This window comes from Crocodylus siamensis, chromosome 1 (genome assembly GCF_052110815.1).
Source record: "Crocodylus siamensis isolate JL-2025a chromosome 1, ASM5211081v1, whole genome shotgun sequence".
NCBI classification, from domain to species: domain Eukaryota; kingdom Metazoa; phylum Chordata; order Crocodylia; family Crocodylidae; genus Crocodylus; species Crocodylus siamensis.
This window is the reverse complement of record NC_143395.1, coordinates 196,750,716-196,774,606: the sequence shown is the minus strand read 5'-3', so window position 1 is coordinate 196,774,606 and position 23,891 is coordinate 196,750,716. Positions and strand designations below refer to the sequence as shown.

At 44.6% G+C, this 23,891-nt stretch overlaps 1 protein-coding gene across 4 annotated transcripts in view; it reads left to right on the top strand.

The window, feature by feature from the left end:
- KIZ (kizuna centrosomal protein) overlaps positions 1-23,891 on the top strand; it is a 124,267-nt gene that overhangs the window by 72,924 nt on the left and 27,452 nt on the right. For all 4 annotated transcript variants that reach the window (XM_090051932.1, XM_090051941.1, XM_090051956.1 and 1 more), the window contains 3 exons: positions 933-1,083; positions 18,804-18,969; positions 20,139-20,204. In XM_090051932.1, the coding sequence (XP_089908058.1) occupies positions 933-1,083; positions 18,804-18,969; positions 20,139-20,204 (383 nt within the window). The remainder of the gene's footprint in view (positions 1-932; positions 1,084-18,803; positions 18,970-20,138; positions 20,205-23,891) is intronic.

Here is a 23,891-nt window from a genome sequence, read left to right as displayed (position 1 = left end):
GAAGCTTCTTTCCTGATCTGGGATGGAAATATTTTCAAAATCTCGAATTTTCTCAAGAGAAGAATTTTTTTTTTCCGCTTATCTCCATATTTAAGTCAGTGGAACTACTGAAATGAAAAAAGTGTTGCGCCTATGTAAGAGTTTGCTGGGCTGGTGCCTACAGCTGTGTTACTGTTTTTTGAATTCTTCATTTTTACAGTAAATACAGTATGACAAACACACATTATACACTGATTAGTTATACATAGCTTCCTAGGTGCCTAAATTGCAGTGATGGCTGGAAGAACCTTTAGGAAATTCTGAGTTTTGCAAATTGCTAAGTAAATGAACAAACTTAAAGCCAGAGTAAAGCCTCACAAAATCCACATTCTTCATGTACATTGGCAGTTTTGGTAATTTCTGATGATTCCATATAATACATTATTAAATGCATCTAGATTGGCAACAGAGTCATTAGCAGTCATGTGAGTGCCCATAAGAAGGAGTTAGATTCATTTTATCCTAATTTGCTGCAGAAGGAGAAAAAAATTGCCAAGTGAAAAGGGACAAAATATATAGACATAGAAATGTTATTTTGTGCTTTCAAAGAGGATAACACAAGCAGAGTCATTCTTAGGGGTGTGCGGGACCTGGGACATATCAGTCCATGGGGCACCTTGGGGGGTCAGGGTGGTGAGTGGTTTGACCGTAAAGCCGGCAGCAGGCACAGCGCGGCCTGTATGACAATGTTTGTGTGGTGGTCTCCCCTATTTGCCTGCACTCCCCCCCCCCGGGGATGGTGCTGATTACAAGTGAAGCTTTTAGTAGTTAATGCTAGTTCATTGACCATGGAGAACTAAATGAAAAGATACGAATAGTATGGGAGATGGCTGTTTTTACATTTTATTTACTCGCTGTCTGTCATTTTACTTGCATTTGTACTTATTTTCTAGTTCTGATCGGCCACTGGATTTTGCCATGTTATGGGAACGCTTAAGCAAACACATTTTATTCCTGAAAAAACACAATGTTTTGCTCACAGAAGAAGTAAAAGAAATGTTTGGAATTTTGCTGATTTCAGAAAGAAATTCACCAGGTGGCCAGGTGAGCAGTCATGAACATTCAGGTGTTATCATTATTGGTAAATCAGGCTTTGTGCATGTGTGCCTACAGGTCTGCTTCTACAATAGTAGTTCTCAACTTTTTTAGCTGCAAGGCACACTTCCATAACTTCTGAATTTAGCGACATACTGTTTAAAAAACTAATGAATATATTACACAGCTTACCTTCTTGCACGAAGGGGGAGGATGCACTTACCATCTCGCACCCTTTTTCACCCTTAAAAGGATCGCGTGGAGTCCCAGTTGAGAACCACTGTGGTATAGCCTCGTGTTTGGGAGAGAAGTAGAAAATAAGAAAACCAATTTTTATTTATGAAAAGTTTTTAGCTAACTTAAATGTAGCCTGAAGCAACTAGTAGTACTCCCTGTCATGATTCTCATAGAAGGAAGGGCAGATTTATGTCTTATAGACTAACCGGTGTTAGGGGGTGGGTGAGCGTACATGTATGTGTATGTGAATACACACACTCTCCCCACTCCCACGCCAGCACAAGCTTTGTGAGCTGAAGCTCACTTCACTGGATGCTGTGAAAGGATGTGCAGAAAGTAGAGTATAAGAAAGAGAAATCAGAATTTACAAAAGACAAAGGAAGTGCGGGGGGAGAGAGAGTAGAGAAGGAGATGGGGCAGTGCTGGGAGAAACAAGGAAACAAGCAGTAAACCAAAGAAACAGTCACAAAAAATAATCCAGATAATGAGACACTACACAAAGTCCCTGTTGGCAGTAGATGATGGATTTTGTTAATAGATTCATAGATTGTAAGGCTGGAAGGGACCTCCAAAGATCATCAGGTTCAGCCCCCTGCACCAAGCAGGAAAGACAACAGGTGACTCCAGCAAGGTGACCATCTAGTCTCCTCTTGAAGATTTCCAGGGTAGGCGATTGCACCACCTCTAGAGGGAGCTTATTTCACAGTCTGGACACCCTAGTTGTGAAGTAGTTTTTCCTATGTTGAGCCTGAAACAATCTTCCAGGAGTCTGTGACTATTACTCCTAGTTTTCCCCAAGGGTGCCCTGGTGAACAGTTGTTCACTGAGCCCTTGATACATGCCTCTGATGTAGTGGTAAGCTGCTACCAAGTCCCCTCTCAGCCTTCTTTTTTTCCAGCTGAAGAGTCCCAGTTTCCTCAGCCTTTTCTTGTATGGCTTGCCACGCAAGTCTCTGATCATACAGGTGGCTCTTCTCTGGACTCTCAAGCTTTACCATGTTCTTGTTGAAGTGTGGTGCCCAGAACTGGACACAGTACTCCAGCTGTGGTCTCACCAATGCCAGGTAGAGCGGGAGAATCACTTCCTTGGTTTTGCTGGAGATGTATCAATTGATGCATGCCAGGGTATTGTTAGCCCTGTTGGGTACAGCATTGCACTGCCGGCTCATGTTCATACTGTGGTCTGTTCTTACCCTCAAGGCTGTACATGTGCAGGGGATTGTTTGTCCCCCAGTGGAACACTTTTACGTTTCTTGAAGTTGAACTTCATCTGGTTCCGGTCCGCCCAACTTGCGAGCCTGTCTAGGTCTACTTGTACAGAAAACCCTCACTATTTGCGAACTCCAGATTTGCAGGTTCAGATATTTGCAGGGGAGGGCAGAGCCGGGAGGTGGGCGGAGAGCGAGCGCCGGGGACATGGAGGGAGGCAGTGGCAGTGGCAGCATCTTCTCCCCCAGCAGCAGCCACAGCAACGCTGGGGGGGAAGGGGTCAGTCCCCAGGTGTTGTGGGGAAGCTCCGCAAACAATGGGGCGGGGGAGCAGGGGACAGCTGTGGGGTCTGATGGGGAGCCCCATCAGTATTTGTGGATTTCGCTATTCATGGGGATCTTCGGAACATATCCTCCGCAAATGGCGAGGGTCTCCTGGATTTGCAGCCTATCTTCAAGCATGACCACATTCCCCCATAACTTGGTGTCATCCGGAGACTTGACCAGTGAGCTCTTCACCCCCACATTCAAATTGTTGATGAAAATTTTGAATAGTATGGACCAAGCACCGATCCCTGCAAGACACCACTGGGCACTTCTTGCCAAGATGACACAGATCCGTTCATTAGAACTCTCTGGGTCCTACCCCACAGCCAGCTTCCTACTCACCTGACTGTCTCGCAGTTAAGCCCACTGTCTTCCAGTTTTCTCACAAGAACATTGTGGGATACCAGATTGAAAGCTTTTCGGAAGTTGAGGTATATAATGTCAACCTCCTCTCTCTTATCTGGATGGTGAGTCATCTGAACATAAAAGGAGATGAGGTTAGTGAGACGAGACCTGCCTGCGACAAAGCCGTGCTGTCTGTCATCCAGAATCCTACCTTCTGCAAGCCTATTGCACATAGACTCCTTAATGAATTTTTCCAGGATTTTCCCTGGGATGGAAGCTAGGCTAATTGGTCTATAGCTACCTGGGTCCTCCCTTCTCCCTTTCTTGAAGATGGCCACAACATTGGCCCTCTTCCAGTCCTCGAGGACCTCCCCAGAGCACCATGAATTTTGGAAGAGATTCACCAGGGGTTCCGTAATTACTTCAGCCAGCTCTTTCCTTGTTGTGTGCTTAGGATGAAAGGTGGTGGTATGAAGGTAGCTGTAGTGGCCAGTTGGTTTCCAGTAGTTGGTGGCAATGTAGTCATTTCAAACCATCACTGTAGTATCTGGGAAATAAATCTGCTGCATGGAGAGTTCCAGAGTTAGTTTGGTGGAGGGGTGCAAGTTGTTAAAGTCTTAGTGAAATTTCTCTAGAGATTCCTTTCCATGAGTCCATACAATGAAGGTGTCATCAATGTACCTTAGGTAGATCATGTAGATGAGAGTGCAACTGTGGAGGAATCAAACTTCAAGGTCTATTATAAATATATTGGTTTTCCGGCGGGGCATACGGTGCCCATCACAGTGCCATTCGTTTGTACGTATAGGGAGTCTCCAAACCTGCAATAGTTGTGTGTGTGTGGACAAAATTGGAGCGTATAATGGAAACTGAAGTAATTTTCTTGTTGGAGATAGTGATCTTTATGGCTTGTAATCTGTCTTCATGGGGGTGGTCTCCGGAGACACGACATCCATGGTAGCCAATATGCCATTAACTAGTAGCTTGTTGGTGGAGGCCAGTTTCTTTAAAAAATTTGCGGTGTCTTTCAAATAGCTGGCATCTCCAGTGGTATATGGCAGGGGTTGTCAACTGGGGGTACTTGGAAAGCGACTAGGGGATACATGTGGGCAGGCGGGGATGGAGTGCTGCCACCCACCATCCTGTGCCACTGCCTCCCAGAAGCAGGAGGGTGAGGGCAAGGGCAGCAGCTCCCCTCTATGGGCCTCACAGGTGCTGCCCAGTCAGTGAGATGCAGTGGAGTGGGGGGAGTTTGCACACAGTGACAGCTGCTGATATCCACCACCCTGCAACGCTGACGTGTGCTATCCCCCTCCCCTGCTGCTCCACCGGAAGTGTACCCAGAAGGGGTACACTCCTTAAAAAAAGTTAAAAACCCCTGGCATATGGGAATAGGATGCAGTCTACATAGTCAGAAACTCCCACCCTGACAGTGCCACTACCAGAGATAATGGGGTGTCCTGAGATGGCCGGTTTGTGGATCTTGGGTATTAAGTAAAAATTGTCTGGCTTGGGCTCCTGGGACATGGAAGCAGTAATCCTCTCCTGGGTTTCCCAAGATATATCCTGTTCATCCAATTCCTTTGGTACTGTGATTCTTGTAATCATTAATCACTACTATGAAAGCTTAACCTTTTTCTGACTTTCCCTTTCCCATGTTGAAGGCTATTTAGAAACATATTTGAACTTTTGGGAATAAGCTATCCTGGTATATAAGCATCTTTAAACCAATATAACTTTGTCCATACTAGTCGGGCTGCAATACTTGAATGATCTCATTCTAGCTAAAGCAGTACAAAAACTATTTAGATAAGACCTGGGAGAGCTCCAGCTATCATAGTATTGTACAGAGAGATTGGCATTGTATGCGATAAACAGGTCTTAAAGTTTTAAAATGACCTGAACTCTATCTAGAAATTTGCTGGCTGCCAATTGAGTTATGGACCGCTATTGTTTTGTGCTATTAGCATGATGAGCTACTTCATGAGTGGCATACTTTGCATTCAGCTTCTGAAAAAATCTCCATGCTTAATTTCATATAGAGCATGTTATGGAAAACTGAGCTGTAGACTTTCAATGGCCTGGGACTTTATGCATTTGATTGAAGATTGATTCTCTGTACTTTGATGCACTCAGTCTTCTTTTGTACTTAGGGCCACAGTAAGCTGGCAACAGTGCTTGATTGTTGCTAGGCTTTGGTGCTAGGCTTTGGTGTGCACAGATCAGGAGTGAGTAGATAGCGTTTGTTCCCTGGCAGCCATCCTGGGCATAGACCATGGCTGTACTATTGTTTTCACAGAACCTGTGTCTTAGGCCAGGTATGGATGGTTAATTTCTATTGGGTGAGTTGCTGTTCTTTTGGTAGAAGCCAAAAGTGTACAACTGTTCAGGCTTTTTGTCCAGGATCAAAAATGGCCAGTCTGTGAGAAAAATAACCCAGAAACAACTGGAGTTAAAACACTCCCAGGAGAGGTTTCTCCAGTTAGACCTTCTCTGGCTTAGTTCTTTTTGCAGACCAGCAGGAGTAAAGCCAGGGAAAGGCTCCCTGCTTTTCTGAGACTGGAATTACCCTGGTTTTCTTTCCCCCAACCACATATTTAAACAAATGTGCTGTAGTGATACATGGCAACATTAATCACAAGCCCTTGTATTGTCTTGTTCCCTATCCATCATTTTTTCCTAGATTAATAGTTTTTTGACATGATTTATAACTTTTTTTCTTGGTTAAACCAGCCTTCCAGTGCCTGGTATACTACATATATGTGGATAACTTTACACCCTATGGCATCATGTAGGCTTTTTCAACCTACAAGGTTATAAACTAACTCCGTGTAAAGCGAGTTGGCAGTTTGATGGGCCAGATATTGCTCTTGATCTCTTCTGCCACAAATTCAGGCTAAATGTGCTTTGCACAGAGGCTTTGAACAGGAGAAGAAAAGAGAATCTCTCCCTATGCCAGTGGGAAGGTTGGTCTGGGGCTGGCCAATAAGCACTCATCGTTGGAGCCCATGGGCGATAATAGCAGTTGTAGGTCTTGCTAATCCTCTGCAGGGACTGTGCAGGTAACCCTTGTGGTCTTTGTGACAGTTGCACAAGGCTGCAGAACACTGATGGTTCTACCTGTGATTTAAAGTCTTCTGTGCTTGCAGCAGGTCCATGGTAGGCATTTGACCCTAAGTTACAGGCACTTTCCTTGTTCAGCAATTTCCTTTTGCTCAGGAATTACAGGCACTTTCCTTGTTCAGCAATTTCCTTTTACTCAGGAAATAATAATATTTGTAGCTTCCTTTTATAAAGGAAGGTAAGAATCATTCCAGACAGGAAGCCAGATATAGAAAGCTTAAGAGTATGTAAAATAAAAGGGGGCAAAATTTTACTGTACATGGGCTGCTCCACACTGACTGCTGGAATGCATGCCCTTATTCTGTAATAAGGGAAAGCTAACCCAAGGGAGTTTCACTGAGTTCTTAACTGCTCTAGTTTAACTTCTACTTACTGTGAGATAGCAGTGTACACATGGGCACTTACAGTGGCAAAGCCTGCCTGCCTGCCTTCCTTCCCCTTAACCCACAGTAGCTATATCTGTGGTTTTTTTTCTCAGGCCACTGACAGACATTCAGGTACAGGGGTGATGGAACTTGATCTGCGATCCCAACAATTTTGCCTCCTGCCATGCTACACATGCATGACAAGATGTGCAATTTTGAGATGAGGGATTTTGATATCAGGACCCATTTGAGCCCTGGTAAGGACCATACAGCCACATCGTCATTTAAGGCCAGGTTACACTTAAAGACAGGGGTAGGCAATTATGGGGGGCAGCTTACTGAACTTTGGCAAGCCATTGAGGGCCGCGTGACAGGAAGCTGGGGGCAAATATTAATTTTCTTCATTTTTAAGGGGCCCCACAGGCCGAAATAGAATGGCTTGGCGGACCGCACGCAACCCTCAGGCTGCATTTTGCCCACCCTTACTTTAAGAGGCAATTAACTAGTTAAATCACATCTTAAGTGGAACGTGCTGGGATGTCAGAGACCTGAGGAAGGGTACAGTGGTACTCAAAAGCTTGTCTGGGTCCCTCCCAACTGTACAGTTGGTCCAATAAAAGATATTACCCACAAAATCCTTGCTTCTAGTAAATTGTTTGTGTCCATCCTCCTGAGTAAGCTGTTCACTGTCACATAGTAGATCAGTTGCTGGTAAAGGAATAGAACCCAGGTCTCCTGATTCCCAGACCAGTGCCCTGTCCACTGCATGATAGTGTCTCCCCTTAGGGAAAAGTGATTATTTTCGTCCTGGGTATATTTCTTTGCTGCCTTTGAATTATGCATTTCTAGCAAGACTCCTTTGAATGAACCCACAGTGAAATATCTGCCTTTGTACATCACAGAAAAGATCTCTGTCACAAAGGGTTAATCAGACTCAGATTTTAAGTCAGGCTTTTTCCTTGATAGTCAGTAGCTCATAGAGAAAGAAAGAAAAACCTATTATAACAAATCATTTACAAACCTTGTTTCCCACACCTCTCATTTTTTATTACGACCTGAAAAGAAATTAGTTTTCTTGTGTTTTGTGGGGTTTTAAAAAGTTTAAATAAAATAATGTCTGAAATCACAGGATGTGTAATATTTTAGTAAGTTAAATCTTTATTTTCAATTGTAGCTAAGGTAATTGCACATATAAAAGAGAGATAACGGATCTGGTTTTCTGATTTTTCTCTGCATTTGGGTTGAGCAAAAGATCCAGTTAAGAAATGTATCTTTGAATTGGTCAAAAATTTATTTACAGCAATTGTTCAACTACACTTGTGGAGTGGATTATAGCAACAGGGAACTTATTTCAATGAAGCTAAAACACTTGTGATAACAATGAGGAGAATTTGAATAAAGATAGTAAAGAAAAAGGCTTTATTTTTTGAGCTTTATAGCATAGGCATCTTATTGCTCAACACATTCACTGCAGTATATTTGCTGTTATGTTGTACTCTTGGTTATATATGCCTGCATTTTGTGTTTGTATTCTGTTTAACAATCAGGATAAATTCCCTTGAGTGTTTATCCGCAAGATAAATTTACCTCAGAACCCTTTTATTTACAAAGGATCTACACTGGACAATAGGCTACAGAAATAACCTATGTGTATGGGCATAAAATAAAAAGATATCCAATTAATTCAATACAGTACATGTTAAAATTGGTTGGATGGCAGCAGATATATGAACAACCTGCTGTTAAATCTTAGAATTAGAACACATTTTGAGCAATTGTTTTTAGCCTCCATCCAGAAATGCTTAGATTTTTGAAGTACAAACAAAAAATAAACCAAGAAAAATCTAATCAGTTGAACTCCAGAAAGAATCCCGATTCAGATTTCGCCCCTTTCTATAATAATCCTGACTGTTAAGATGAATAGTTTTCAGGATATTTTAAAAAATGACTGCCCTGAGGGAAGGAATCACCAAAAACTACATTTCATCTTGCTATAGTGATATCTTGCTATAATGCAATACTGTTACATTGTAGAAGAATGCATGATACCTTCTTTACACTTGGGTCAACATTCCAAATGTGCTTGTAATCCCCTTCTGGAAAAGCCCTGCCAACAGTGATTTGAGACTGATTGATTTAAATTATTGTCTTTAAATTTACATATATTCTCTTCAAACGCTACAAATTTCCTTTCACATTAGCAACCAGGCTTTCAAGCTGTAGGCCTTATGTTCTTAGGAGCATTGGGCAGTGGCCAGCAGGGTTAGTTTCCCCTCTAACATCTTCAGGAGGCAGATGACAGCCTTCTATTTTGTCATTTTTGTCATCTCTTCTTCCTCCTGTCCCTTAACACTTATGATTTCATAGTTTCATAGTTTGTAGGGTCAGAAGGGACCTGAGCAGATCATCTAGTCCGACCCCCTGCCATGGCAGGAAAGAATACTGGGGTCAAATGCCCCCAGCAAGTTGTTCATCTAACCTCCTCTTAAACACCCCCAGGGTAGGAGCCTGCAACACTTCTCTTGGAAGCTGGTTCCAGACCCTAGCCGCCCTGACTGTGAAGTAGCGCCTCCTGATATCTAACCTAAATCTACCCTCTGCCAGCTTGTGACTGTTATTCCTGGCCACTCCTGGCAGTGCTCGTGGAAACAGTGACTTCCCCAATGCCTGCTGATCCCCCCTGACTAGTTTATAACAGGCCACAAGATCGCCCCTCAGCTTTCTCTTTTGGAGGCTGAACAGGTTCAGGTCCTGCAGCCTGTCCTCATAGGGCCTGCCCTTTTGTCCCCTGATCATACGAGTGGCCCTCCTCTGGATTTCCTCCACTTAACTTGCTCTTCAGGCCTATATTTCCTTTGCTTTTCTGAGGCTACCCTGGTTCTTATCAGACATCTTTTTCCTTCCTTTCTTGGGTGTCTCTCCTTTTTCATTACCATCTGCCTGGAGGAGACCTGATCTTCCTCTTTCTTGGGGGCTGCTGTGTTGCTGGGATGAGATCATCTTGTCTGAAAAAGCTATAGAATCATAGAATCAGTGAGTTGGAAGGGACCTAGACAGATCATCTAGTCGACCCCCTGCCATGGGCAGGAAGGAGCACTGGGGGTGGCAGGGGTCATAAGACCCCAGCCAGGTGCCTATCCAGTCTCCTTTTGAAGATCTCCAGGGAAGGTGAGAGCGCCACCTCTCTGGGAAGCCTATTCCAGGTTCTGGCCACCCTTACCATGAAGTACTTCTTCCTAACATCTAACCTAAACCTGTCCTCCCTCAGCTTGTGGCCACTGTTCCTGGTGACTCCAAGGGGGGTCCTGGTGAACAGACTTTCCCCAAGTCCCTGCTGGTGGCCCCTGATAAAGTTGTAGGCAGCCACAAGATCCCCCCTCAGTCTCCTCTTGCGGAGACTGAAGAGATTCAGGTCCCTCAGCCTCTCCTCATATGGCTGGCCTGGAAGCCCCCAACCATACAAGTGGCCTCCTCTGGACCCTCTCCAGGTTCTCCACGTCCTTCTTGAAGTGCGGCACCCAGAACTGGACATAGTACTCCAGCTGCGGCCTGACCAGCGCCGCATAGAGGGGGAGCAAGACCTCTCTGGACCTGTTAGTGATGCCCCTGTTGATGCAGGACAGGATGCAGTTGGCTCTGCCTATTGCTTTGTCACATTGGTGACTCATATTGATCCTGGAGTCAATCCTGACTCCAAGATCCCTCTCTGCCTCTGTGCTGCCGAGAGGGTCAGCCCCTAACCTACAACCATAATGCTGGTTCCCTCTCCCCAGGTGCAGCACCCTGCACTTGTCCTTGTTGAACCACATCCTGTTCAGAGCCACCCACTTCTCTAACCTATCCAGGTCTTCCTGGATGTGGTCCCTGCCTGCCAGTGTATTCACTTTACCCCACAGCTTGGTGCCATCAGCAAACATGAACAGGGTGCTCTCCACACCCTTGTCCAGGTTGCTAATGAAGATGTTGAACAGCACCGGCCCAAGGACCGAGCCCTGGGGACTCTGCTACCCACACCCTCCCAGGTCGACATCAACCTGTCCACCACCACCCTCTGGGTGCACCCCTGGAGCCAGTTTGCCACCCGTGTGACTGTGCATTCATCAGTGCCACAGTCCCTCAGCTTGCCCACCAGAATTGGGTGGGACACTGTGTCGAAGGCCTTCTGGAAATCCAAGAAGATGACATCGACTTCCTCCTTCACATCTAAGCTCTTTGTTACCTGGTCATAGAAAGAGACCAGGTTAATCAGGCAGAATCGGCCTTGCACAAACCCATGCTGGTTACCCTTCAACATCACTTCCCCTGCAGGGCTCTCACAAGTGTGGCCCTTGATAATTTTTTCAAAGACCTTCCCCAAGATAGAAGTGAGGCTGACTGGCCTGTAGTTGCCAGGCTCTTCCTTCCTCCCCTTCTCGAAAATAGGGACCACATTGGCCCTTTTCCAGTCCTCAGGGACTTGGCCCGAGCACCAGGAGTCCTCGAACAGCCGTGCCAATGGCTCCGCAATGACACCAGCCAATTCCCTTAGCACCTGCGGATGAAGGTCATCCTGGCCCGCTGACTTGGACACATCTGAGCCCTTCAGGTAATCCTTAACTAGGTCTGAACTAACAGTTGGGGGACTCGCATCCTTCCTGGGCCTCTCTACGCTGTCACCCGAGAGCACCCCATTGTCAGCAGACAGGAACACGGAGGCAAAGAACTTGTTGAAGAGTTCTGCCTTCTCTCGTGCATCCGTCACCAGCTGCCTTGTCCTGCCCCATAGGGGTCCAGTGTTACCCCAAGACTTCTTCTTGCTACCTATATACTTGAAGAAGGACTTTTTGTTATCCTTAATCCCAGAAGCTAATCTAAGCTCCAGTGCTGCTTTAGCCTTCCTTACCAAATCCCTACAAGCTCGGGTCAGGGAGATATACTCCTCCTTTGTCTCTGCCCCCTGCTTCCACTGCCGGTACACTTTTTTCTTTGCCCTCAGGCCAGCCTGGATATCCACGCTCAGCCATGAAGGTTTCTTGGACCCTTGTCCCACCTTCCTGCACAGAGGAATTGTGTCCTGCTGCACCCGAAGGATAACCTCCTTGAGAAAGGACCACCTTTCCTGGACCCCCATACTAGCTACCTCCTGGGCTCTGAGTGCTTCCCTGACTACTACCCTGAGCCCATTGAAGTTGGCTTTCCTAAAGTTAAGTATTTGCGCTGTGCTAGTTATCCTCCCCACCTTTCTCTGAATAGCAAACTGGATCATTTCATGATCACTGTCCCCTAGCCTCCCTTGTACTAGCACCTCCCCCACCAGGTCATTCCCAGAAGCTAACACCAGATCCAGTATGGCGTTTTCCCTAGTGGGGACAAGTACCTCCTGCACGAGGTGTAAGTCTTGTACGCATGTCAGGAACCTTCGTGAGTGGCTAGACCTGGCCAACTGCTCCTCCCAGTTGATGTCAGGGTAATTCATATCCCCCATGACCACAACATCCTTTGCATGCATGGCCTCCCCCATCTGCCTGGAGAATTCTAGATCCAGCTCTTCCTCCTGGTGTGGTGGCCTGTAGTAAACCCCTACCACCAGATTCCTCTCCCCCCACCCTCCTTGAAGTTTGACCCACAGGGTCTCAGTTAAGCCTTTCTCTGGTCCCATTTGGAAGGTAGAACTGGTATACTGTTCCCTAACATAGAGCGCAACCCCCACCCCTTTTTTCCCCTTCCTATCTCTTCTAAATGACCTACAGCCCTCTATGTCTAATGCCCAGTCAAATGTTTCATCCCATCATGTCTTTGCTAGGCCAACCAGGTTGATTTTACTACTTGCAAGCAGGAGAGCAAGCTCCTCCTGCTTGTTCCCCATGCTTCTTGCATTAGTGAAGAGACACCTTAATCCCCCTGTGGGAGCCCTGGGCACCCCCCTTCCTGAGAGACAACTGGTCCCTTGGTATATACCTGAGCTCTTGCCTGGGCAGGTCCTACACCTGGTTGAATTGTCTCTTGCTCCTGTGGATCCGCATCCCCCAACTAACTTAGTTTAAAGCCCACTGGAGGAGGTCAAGTAGCCTGTAAGAAAACAAACTCTTACCTTTGGGGGAAAGATGGAGACCATCATGCCCCAGGACACCCTCTGCTCTGAAGTGCAGGTCATGGTCCAGGAAGCCAAATCCAGCATGATGACACCAACTCCGGAGGCGCCAGTTCACTTCATGGATACAGGCGCTCTGCCACTGACAGCTTCCACTAACCGGGAGGAGGGACGAAAAGACCACCTGGGCCCCCAACTCTCTAAGCTTGGCCCCCAGAACCACATAGTCATCTGTGATCTGGTCTGGACTACTCTGGGCTGCATCATTGGTTCCCACGTGGAGGAGGAGCATAGGATAGTAGTCAGAAGGCTGGATGAGGTCAGTGATCTTCTTTGTCTTGGCTTCTGGGAGACAGTACATTTCCCTCACATTGGGGTCCTTGCGGTGGATGGGTCCCTCCGTTCCTCTGAGGAGGGAGCCCCTATGACGATGACCTGATGTCTCCTCCTCTGGGTCACTGGATGATGCTCAGGAGGTACGGATGCCGGCTTGTTGGTTGAGAGCGTGGTTTCCTCCTTCCTCACGCCCAGTCTCCTCCAGCGCTGCCACGGCCACATACCTGTTCCCTAGTTGTACTGGGGTGACAGTTGATGCAGCTGCGTGCCAGCTGCGATGCCGCCTGGTCCTGGAGGTGATCGTCCTCCATTCGCCTCCTGCAGACTCGTGGGTAGTGACAGCCTGAGGGGACAGGCCCTGCAGAGAGAGACTCAATTAACATTGAACACCTTCAAGAGTAAACTGGATGCTTATCTTGCTGGGATCCTATGACCCGAGCTGATTTCCTGCCCTTTGGGCAGGGGGCTGGACTCGATGATCTTCCGAGGTCCCTTCCAGCCCTAATGTCTATGAAATATATATATATTTCTGACAAAAATATTCATGCTTGGCTGTGCTCTTGGGGAAACAAAACAAAAAAACCCACATGGTTTAGGGCCACGAGAAAAATAAATAGTATCAAACAAATGTGATCTCCTTCTTTGACAAAATAACTACCTGGGTGGATGAAGGAGGGAATACTGTGTGTATCTTGACTTCAGCAAGGCTTTTGACAAGGTCCTACTTGACCTTCTCCTAAACATTTTGGAGAAATGTGGGCTAGTTAGAACTACTACAAGGTGGACAGATAGCTGGCTCAATAACTGTAAGCAAAGGATAATTATTAATGGGTCCATGTCAGAGTGGCAGGAGGTTTTGAGTGGATTCCCACAGGGGTCTCTTCTGGATCTGGTGCTGTTCAAAGTATTTATTAATGATTTAGATCAGTGGTTTTTAACCTGTGGTCCACAGAATCCTGGGGGTCTGCAGGTTTGCAGACAACATGAAACTGGGAAAGACTGCAAATATGGAACGATGTAATCCCAATTCAGAAACATCTCAACAGATTGGAAAGTTGGGGTACAGCTAATGGAATTAAGTTTAATAGAGACAAATGCAAAGTGCTACACTTCAGACAGAGCAATCAAAAACAGAAATATAAAATGGGTGACACCTGGCTGGATGGCAGCTCTATGGAAAAGAACTCGGGAATCTTGGTAGATGACAGACTCAGTATGAGTCTGCAGTGTGATGCACCTTAACAAAAGGTGAATGCGGTTTTGGGATAGAAGCATTAGGTGCAAGATACAGGAGGCAATAGGGCTGATTAGGCCTCATCTAGAATATTGCGTACAGTTTTGGGCTCCATGTTTTAAAAAGAATGTTGAAGTTAGAAAGTGTCCAGGGGCAAGTGACAAAGATAATAAAGAACTTGGAAAGCAATTCATACAAAGAGAGGCTGAAGGAGCTAGGCATGTTCAGCTTGCAGAAAAGGTGCTTCAGAGGGGATATGATAGTGGTCTTCAGTTACTTGAAGGGCTGCTGCAGAGAGGAGGATGCAAACCAATGGCTTGAATTTGCAGAAAAGAAGGTTTAGATTAGATATCCAGAAAAACGTATTCACTGTTAGAACAGTGAGGCAGTGGAATGGACTAGCTAGGGAAGCTGTGGACTCGCTATCACTGGAGATGTTCAGGAAGAGGTTGGACATCTACTGGCCAGGATAATCTAGGTGTAGCTATGTCTGTGTTCTACCATGAGCATTTCCATGGGCACTTCCTCTGCTTCTAGGCTTTGCTGGGTGCCTCCCTCCACCCCCAGCTCTTTTCTACTATATGTGTCAGGGTGTTTTTAAACTTTCCCAGAGGCATTGGGTGTTGGTTACAGCCAAGTCTGGGAATTTTGATAGGTGTGCCAATGCTGCTGCTGGGAAAAAATTTTTGAAATAAAATTAAAATATAGTACATGTTATAGTAGTTATAGTAGATGCTGGTTTTTAGCATACAATTTGTTTTTTTATCCAGTTCCAAGTTGGCAAGCTCCCCCCACCACTCCCAAAAGGAGTACTTTTGGGGGCAAGGGGAAGGACTTCTGGTAGCAAAGGTCAGGGGGTAGGGGGTGGGATTTCAAGTCCCAAGATGGCAATCAGTTGGTAGGGCACATCTCAAGGGGTCTTGCAGTCCTCAACAGCTCACTGAAAGTCATTAAGCGGTCCTCCAGCCAAATAATTGCCCATCCCTGGTCTTGCCCCTTTCCTCAGGGTCAGACTGATCTCCATATTTAGGGTAGGAAGGAATTTTATCCCATGGTCAGATCGGCATAGATAGTAGTGGTGGGGTGTGCCCTCTACCTGGGACTTAAGTGTATACTGACAGCACTTTATAGAAGGGTATTGGCTGCTGTGGTTCCCCTAGTTTACGTGTGGCAGGTTAGGGTGTTAGGTCTGTGTTGTATCAGAGTTGATGGTAGGCTTATGTAGAGTTTACATAAGGGACAGGCAAAATATGGTCCACGGGCTGGATCCAGACTGCCAGGCAATTTCATCCAGCCTGTGGGTGCCCACCAACTAATTGTATCCCACCCTTCTACGTGGAAGGGCCCAGTCCAGCTTCTGGGTGGGGCTGCTGCTGCGCACAGCTTCTAAGTGGGGCTGCTGCTGCCACTTCTGTAGCTGCCAGGGGACCTGCTTGGCATCCTCAGCATCCACTGGCTGCTCCTCATCCCTCTGCTGCACCGTTCACTCTGGACAGCAGGTAGGGAAGCAGTGGGGGCAGGGGAAGAGGGAGCTGCACCTGAGCGGGAGCATGGGGCTGGGGTTAGCGGGAGTGCAGAGCCCGCACCTGGGGGGGCAGCAGGAGCATGGAGTTTGGGTGGGCAGTGTGTGGGCGTAAGGGAGAGTGGAGGGGTGGGAGGGAGTGTGGAGGGGTGTTTGGAGCCCACACACACACTCCTCCACCCCTCCATGGTGCACAGCTCCCACCGGTAATGGCATTCGCAGCTCCAGCCAGTGCTGCTTTTGGTGGCAATTAGCACAGCCAGACAAAGCCGCTTCTATCCCCGCAGTACACATGCAGCTCCTGGCACTCATGCATCACCAGGGGAAGCCCACGTGATGGAGCCGACTGTCTTCCCCACCCCAGATCCCAGGACTCTGCTGGGAAGTGGGGGGGGGGGGACTTCCCTCCACTTCTGGTAGTGTCCTGGGACCTCCGTGGCAGGGAGTGGGAAAGCACTCAGCTCCATTGCACAGGACTTCCCCCAGTAGTGCACGAGCACTGAGAGCTGCACATGCACCTCAGGAAGCCTTGTGGAATAGAGGTAGGCTGGCCTGGCTGTGCTCCTTACCACCATGTGCAATGCTGGCTGGAGCCATGTGTCATTGGGCAGTAGTGTTTGCAAGGGCCCTGAGTGCCTGCCACCTGCTGCTGCTGATGTCACCTGCTACTGCTGCTGCTGGTGGCAGGGGCCATGGGAGGGTTCCCACACCTCTCCCCCCACCTTCCCTGACACCCCACAAGCCCATGCCATCCACACCTTGCTTCAACAACCCCCTCATATACACCCCTCCAACATACCCTATGCCCCCCCACCCAACCATACACACACACACCAATCCCCAACCACACCCCACATTTTTGAGTTATGATGCAATCATATCTATATACACTATGCAAACAAATCACAAAATATTTTTTCTAGTAAAATTAAAATATGTTACAGTAAGTGTTTGACTTATACTACAGTAAAAGCTTTGGTATTTGGCACCCACGGGGAATGGAGGGTGCCAGATAACAAAACATGCCGTTTAACTGAGCAGCCTGAACAGGCATCTTTGCCTGTTCAGGCCACCCCTTGTGTGGGCCCCAAGGGACAGGGAGGGGGGACCTGTGCAGGCTCCTATGCCCCGGGCCATGGGGACTTGGCAGCGCAGGCTGCTTTCCCCCAGCATGAGGGCTCCATGGTGGGCACTTCCGGTTTTACTTTTCCCTTACAAGCTGGCATGCCAGTTAGCAGAACATGCCAGCTTGTAAGGTGCTGGATAACTCAGCTTTACTGTATATGATTTGGTTTTTTTTCTGGTTCCAAGATGGCAACCCTCCCCTCCCAAAAGGAGTACTCTGGAAGGTAAGGGGAGGGACTTCTGGTGCCAAAGGTCAGGGGTTAGGGGTGGGACTTCCAGTCCCAAGATGGCAACCAGGGGGCGGGGCATCTGTCAAGGGGCAGGGCCACCTTTGTGGCCCTCAACAACTGTCAGGTCTGTCAGGCTGTTTCTTGGTGGTCCAGGTTTCAGCCCTTAGTACCCTCAGAGGTCTTATTGGAAGATACCTGATGGGAACTCATCCCATTTTATCTTGATTCTGAACTATAAACACAGTGTTTAATTTTCATTTAATATTTTCACATGTGGGTAATATTATATGCCTGCTTTAGTAGCGTAAAGTGGTTGCAAGTAGCACTCATATATTGTATCTGATGAATTGCTTGAAACCAGGGATGAACTTCCAATTGGGAACGAGTCTATCTTTTCAACAATAAAAATATTTCACAGCCCAGACTATAATACATATTTTAATGTTTAAAGAAAGGGTTAACTTATTTTGTGTGTGTGTGTTGGCTCGTTTTGATTGGTTTTATGTATAGGAGTCCTGTAGATGAGGTTAACTAAAAAAAAAACAGTGAAAGCGATTCCCTTTAAAACTCAAAAACTACCATTCTAGTCTAGATGAATAAATAAGGTATTTTAAAAAAGTATGTGAATAATATTTACCTATGAGCCCTGTGTGCTTCCAGTGGGAGCCATTGTATTCTTTCAAGTAAATATATAATATAATCATATGATTATTTCCCTGAGACACTATTCTAGGTCCTCGGAGGTTGCTTCATTTATTGAATAATTAGACCAGGCGATGGCAGTCTTTTAGAGTAGGGGGCTAGTTGCTTGCAACCCAGACTCCTGCCCCCACTGGCAATGGTAAGCAGCTCCCGCTGTGCTTGTTGGTAGTGGAGGGCTAATGTGAGGGAGAGAGCAAGAAGGGCTGCAGAAGGGGGTGCTGCAGCACCTCCCAGTGTGGAGAAGGGGGATGTGCCAGGTTGAGTTGTGTGCTGCTGATCCCCCATGCCACCACAGGCTGAATCTTATAATTTTGCGGCCTGGATTTGATGCGCCGGAAAGGTTTCTAGGTTACTGACCCATGAATTAGACTATTAGAGCTATGTAGTTGAGCCTGGTCCAAAACCCGGTTGAAATTAGTGGGAAGAATCCTGTTAATTTCAGTGGGCTTTTGGATAAGGCTGTTCAATTCCAAGTACTCTGAGTTGTGCGTGATTTTAATCAGTAATCATTCTTAATCATTCAAGTTAACTCATCCTATGAATGGCCTGCCATCCAAAGTGGAGGTGGGGAAATACTTTAAAAGCTGTTTTGTTTATTGATGGCATATAAGATATCATATTGCATTTTCTTTCTGATTGATAACTCAGAGGTAAGAAAATACAGATGATTTCTGGAAAATGTATTGCTAAAAAATTCTTGTAAGTACCCATTCACAATTTAATTAAACTATGAAGTAAGCTAACTAATTTTATTTGGAGGTAATTCGGTATCTAGCAGCCAGTATCCTGGGAAACGATTACATTGTTAAGTTAAAATTAACTCACTCTTTGGTGAAAATATTTTTGCTCTGAGACTAACGATAATGGGGCTGCAGTGATTTTTATTTGTATTTTTTAATGCTGTAGGCTACACCGTTATTGAGAGAGATCTTTCCAGAAGAGTGTGAAGATAGGTCATCTATTCATAGTAATGAATCATCTTACAGCTTGCCATCAATTCAGAATGACAATGGTGAAATAAAGCAAGCAAAACATGCTCTGTGGCTTGACAACATTGGTACAAGGGAGCAAGGTAACTAATGTTAAAAGGTCTGTCCACAAGAAAAAATGCATTCATAGTTATTGTCATTTTCTGTCTCCAGTTATATTTTATAAAATGTAGCATGGCAGTCTGTAGGAAGCTATGTATGCAACTCAGGTTTAAAACATATATTTTACATTTTTTTATGAGCAATAGAACCTTCTCAAACATCTACTAGGAGTAATTATTTTTGCTGTTCATTTTTTTAAAAAATGAATGTTTCTTATTGTGATTAGGTTTCTGGGTTTTTTTCTGTTTTAAATGTAAATTGGAAATGTAAGCACAATGGTGACTATTAAGTGTGTGTGTTTTTGTACACAGATTGTGTGCGTGTATGTACTCCTGTATTTGCATATACTTAATAGCCATCATAAATATAAATAAATATGTATATAAAAAAAATATGCACCTATCATTTGTAAAACATACATATGCCCTGTAAAAATTAAGTATTCTTTATATACATGGGTAAAATACACTTTTGTTTTTTATTTTTGAAAGTAAAAAATTCATACCAAGGAGGTCATGCATTGTATTTCCAAAATTAGAAAGTTGATATGTTTGGGGAAAATCAGGTTAATTTTGTTATGTAAAGTAAGTACCAGAAGTTATCCCATTTCCATGACTAGAAGATGGTAACTTTCTCAGTATGCTTTCAGAACATTTTTTATATCAAAGTCTAAGAAGGGACAGGCAATTAGGATGCATGCTCTACACACAGTAGATAACTGTAAACAAACTGATTTAGGTCTCCTAAATTCATGCTACTTTTATCCCCAAGGGAGATAAATACTTTGATTTAAACTAATTAATTTTTCAGGCTTGGTATAATCTATAATATTGCTGTCAAACTATTAAGCAAGATATAGAGTCACAATTTGTTTGTGTTTTTTGTTTGTTAAATCTCATTGGGACTTAAATAATTTAAGATATTTGGTTAGGTCACTGGTTTCTCTGGAGCTGCACAGAGACACAGTAACATCATATATAACTAAAGTTCACAGTAGGCTCCTCTTTTAAGAACTGTAATGGACAGTTTAGATCAATAAACAAGAGATAACAAAAGTGAAATATTAAAGGGAATAGGGCTTAAAAGAAAACAAACCAGTCTGATCATTGTGACTTTGAAATATGTTTCATTATTGTGTGTTCACATACAGAAATCACAAGCTGGTGTGAAGATGAGAGCAAGGAAGAAAGCTTGGTAGAAAAGATTCCTATTACAGGTAAAAGTAATGGCTGCATAATAACCTCAAATACAGTATTCGACTTTATTATATAATCAAAACATTGCATTTTAGTGGTTTGTGAATCCCACTAATAGTGAGTAAATTCAGCTACTACATACTGAGCACAAAGATTAAACATAAGATCATAAAGTACAAGCTTACGTTAACATAAACCAAGATGGAAAATAACAGTGCCTATTTAATTCCTTATAATCATGTTATACATTTAAACCATGTGAATATCCTCTGTCATTTAGCCTTTCAGGTCTTAGTATCGGTGTTACAAAGGTCAGTCTCCATGGGGAAGATCCAGTAATTATATGGCAAACTACAGATGTTTCTGATTTGATTCTTTTCTTTTCTGTAGTAATTGAATGTGTATCATTAGAATAAGAGCAGAAAAAACTGTGCTAGACAGGAAGCTGTGCTTGTGCCTCCATTACAAAAGCTGGCTGATAATTTAAAAATTTTAGCAATAAGGTTTTATCAAGACCTGTTAAGATCTCCCTGTAGCAGATGTATTATGCTTGTTTAGATGGAACCTGGGAAATGCTACTTTCTAAAAGTATCAGTAGCATGTATTAGCATTCAGGACAGAACTCTATTTTTGTAATGAGTCTCAATTTGCTACTAACTCCTTTTTGTAAAAGTGGTTGACTGCTTCATTATAAATTCAAATATCTGGCTAAATATTCATGCAGGTGTATACGCCATGACATAGAGGTGCTAAGGCATCTGCGTGTGTAGTATTTATTCGTGGGGTTCTGTTTTCTGTAATTTTTTTTTAAAGTATTATTAGAACAATTCATGAACACCTTTTTTCCAGATTTGTTTTTGGGAACCCAGTTTAGAGAGCAAATATAAAAATTGGCTACTTTCATTCCAGAGTTTTTACCTAGACAGATACTTTCTTTTTTTTATGGGAAAAAAAATTGATGTGTACCATTTTATCATGTGACATTTTCCCTTTTGTGTTCTCCAGTCTCAGTTTGTTTTTTAACATGTGGTTTGCCTTGCATATAAACAGATTTGTATATTTGTTTTTGTTTAAATAGTTCTTCTTATAGAGTAAACATGTAGCTTCAAATGGCAGATGCATTTCAAAAATTAATCTGAAGATAGTGCAGGTTTTTTTGTTGTTTGTTTGTTTGTTTTTAACTATAAGGATTCGAGTTCCTGGTTTACTTTTAAGCCCTAAAAGGACATGTCTACACTTGCATTAATGTGCCGTTGCTATGGCACATTACGTTTAGTACTTTTAATAGGTATAGGTTCCCCTTGCTTTATGCGGGTTCTGTATGCACGAATTCGCTCTTATGCAATGAGCCTTTTTATACCAAAAATTTGTTATATACGAGGTAAATTAACTCTTATGTGATTGGTGTGGTGGAAGCCCGCAGTCAGCTGCTTTGTGCGGTGCACTGTGGGCTCATGCACCCCACTTCTTCCTGGCAGGTAAGTCTGTGGGGGAGAGGGTTTGGGGGGAGCCTAAAGATCGAGACCTCCATGGTAAGGGAGGGCGTGAGGCACAGGCAGGGGCAGAGGCTGCAGTGAGTGGGGCCTTGACTGGGCCAGGTGGTGGGACAATCAGAGCCTGGGCAGCTTGTCCAGGGGCTTTGGGGGGGGGCCATACCCCCGCGCCAGTGCTGCAGCATGGGGTTGGCACTGCTGTGAAGTCCCTAGCCCAGGGACAGCCTCCCACCAAACTCCTCTGCAGCACTGGCTCCTGCAGCCCAGTCTGGGCTGATCTGGCCCTGTCCGCACAACACCCAAAGAGCTGTGAGCCCTGAAGTTGCCTGGCAGCAGCGCCCACAGCCGCTGCTCAGGGCAGCTGGTGCCCATGCTTCTGGAGCTGCAGCTGCTCTGAGAGCAGTTCATGGGTCAGTACAGTCAGGGTCTTGGAACATATCCCTATTTGTTACATTGTAAAGTGGATTCCCTTTATGTGAATTTGAGTTATGTGCTGTTTTCCAGGAATGCATGTACAGCATAAAGCAAGGGAAACCTGTATTACATAATTGCGCAGTAGCAATGGTGCATGGTCTTTGACACTTAATGTGTAGTAGATTAATTCTGTTGCGCATTAGCACAGTTTTTTCTGTGATAGCACACAGAATTAGTTTACTGTGCATTAAATCTCATGTAGATGCACCCAGAATTTAAGGAGTGTTGATCTTCCCCAGGTAATGACATCAATAGTAATTCTTCAGGGAGAACAAGGAAACCATGCTAAACTTGGATCTTAGTAGTTAAATAACCTTTGAGTGAACTCTTTAGCTTATTTTTTTTTTAAATCTTAAGCTACATCTATGCTTTCCTAAGGTCATGAGATTTTAAATGGTTTTTGTACAGTAGATTCCACTTGGGTACAGGTGTCCTCTGACTACCTTCCCATTAAAAGGTTGTCCTAATTAAGGCCTCAATTTTTGCATTCTGCTGGATTCTGCAGAAAGAAGGGCAGAATGGAAGTATTAGCACTCTGCACTCCAGGGGGTACTGGCTAGGTTAAAGATCAGGCTGCTCTGCTACAAATACAGGCTGCAAAGAATATATCTCTTAGTGCAAGCATCCAACCTCCTTCATCCATATATTTCTCACTGATCATTAGCCACGTTAGACTCAGTGGAAGTACAACTGTTAACTCTTCTTGTTTTGTTAGAAATGTCAGAAACTTTACATAATCAACATTTTAATGACCTAAATGGTGTGGGGGGGAGAATTAATTATGTTTAAATTCAGATCATTCTGTTTGCTACCTTGTTTTGTACTTCAGTTCCAGCATGATTTCAGCAACTTGTACTTGTCTCTAAGCGTAAGAGATTTTCATGTACTGTTTGAAAGCTATGTTACTTCGTTGATGTGCTGTTCATCTTTAAGCCACAATCTGCTACCAATTTCCATTACCCTCTGTGGGTTTTCTGACCACCTTGATGATAGTCTTTTAGAAAAGTACCTGTTGTTCACTTGTCTTTCCACATATGCTTTTATATACTTTTAGCTTTTTGGCCCTGTAACACTGAGCATACTTGATGCCCAGATTAGTCTTTTAATTTGGCGCTTTTTGGTGAGAAGTCTGTTTTGGGCACAGACAAACTTCTTAAAATTGTTATTGTTTGCCTTTGTCACTGTTTTCCTATTTATGCTATTCCTACTGATGTTAAGTTTAATGTATCCAGGGTCAACATATATACTCCCAAATAGTTCTGTTTTCATTCTTTTGCTCCAGAATGTTTTCTTCCTCATTTGTCACCCATAAATGAGGAAGAAAAGCTGCCCTATGGCTTCAAGAAGTATGAATGTGGCAGGAAGCTGAGTATGAGAGCTGTAGATGCTGTTTTGGAGTTGAGTACAATCATGGGTGCTGGAAGTCATGCACAAATACCACTTTTTAAGTGTAGCACCCTAAGGGACGTCACCTTTGAGCCACCATAAAATGCTTTATGAAGACACAAAGGCCAACCAAACATATCAATGCACGTTGTTGTGCCACAAATGCCCAAAATTTGTGTCTGCAATATGACTTTGTGTCACTTTTTTGCATCTGTTTGCTTTAAGGTGGGCAAGTACAGGCAGCCTGGAGATGCCCTCATTCTCCAGCTGCCCTGGGCAGGGGCTTCCAGGGCCTAAGGGACTCGATTCTGCATGCCTCAGGTATTCCCATTCCTGGGGTATGCCAGGCCATTC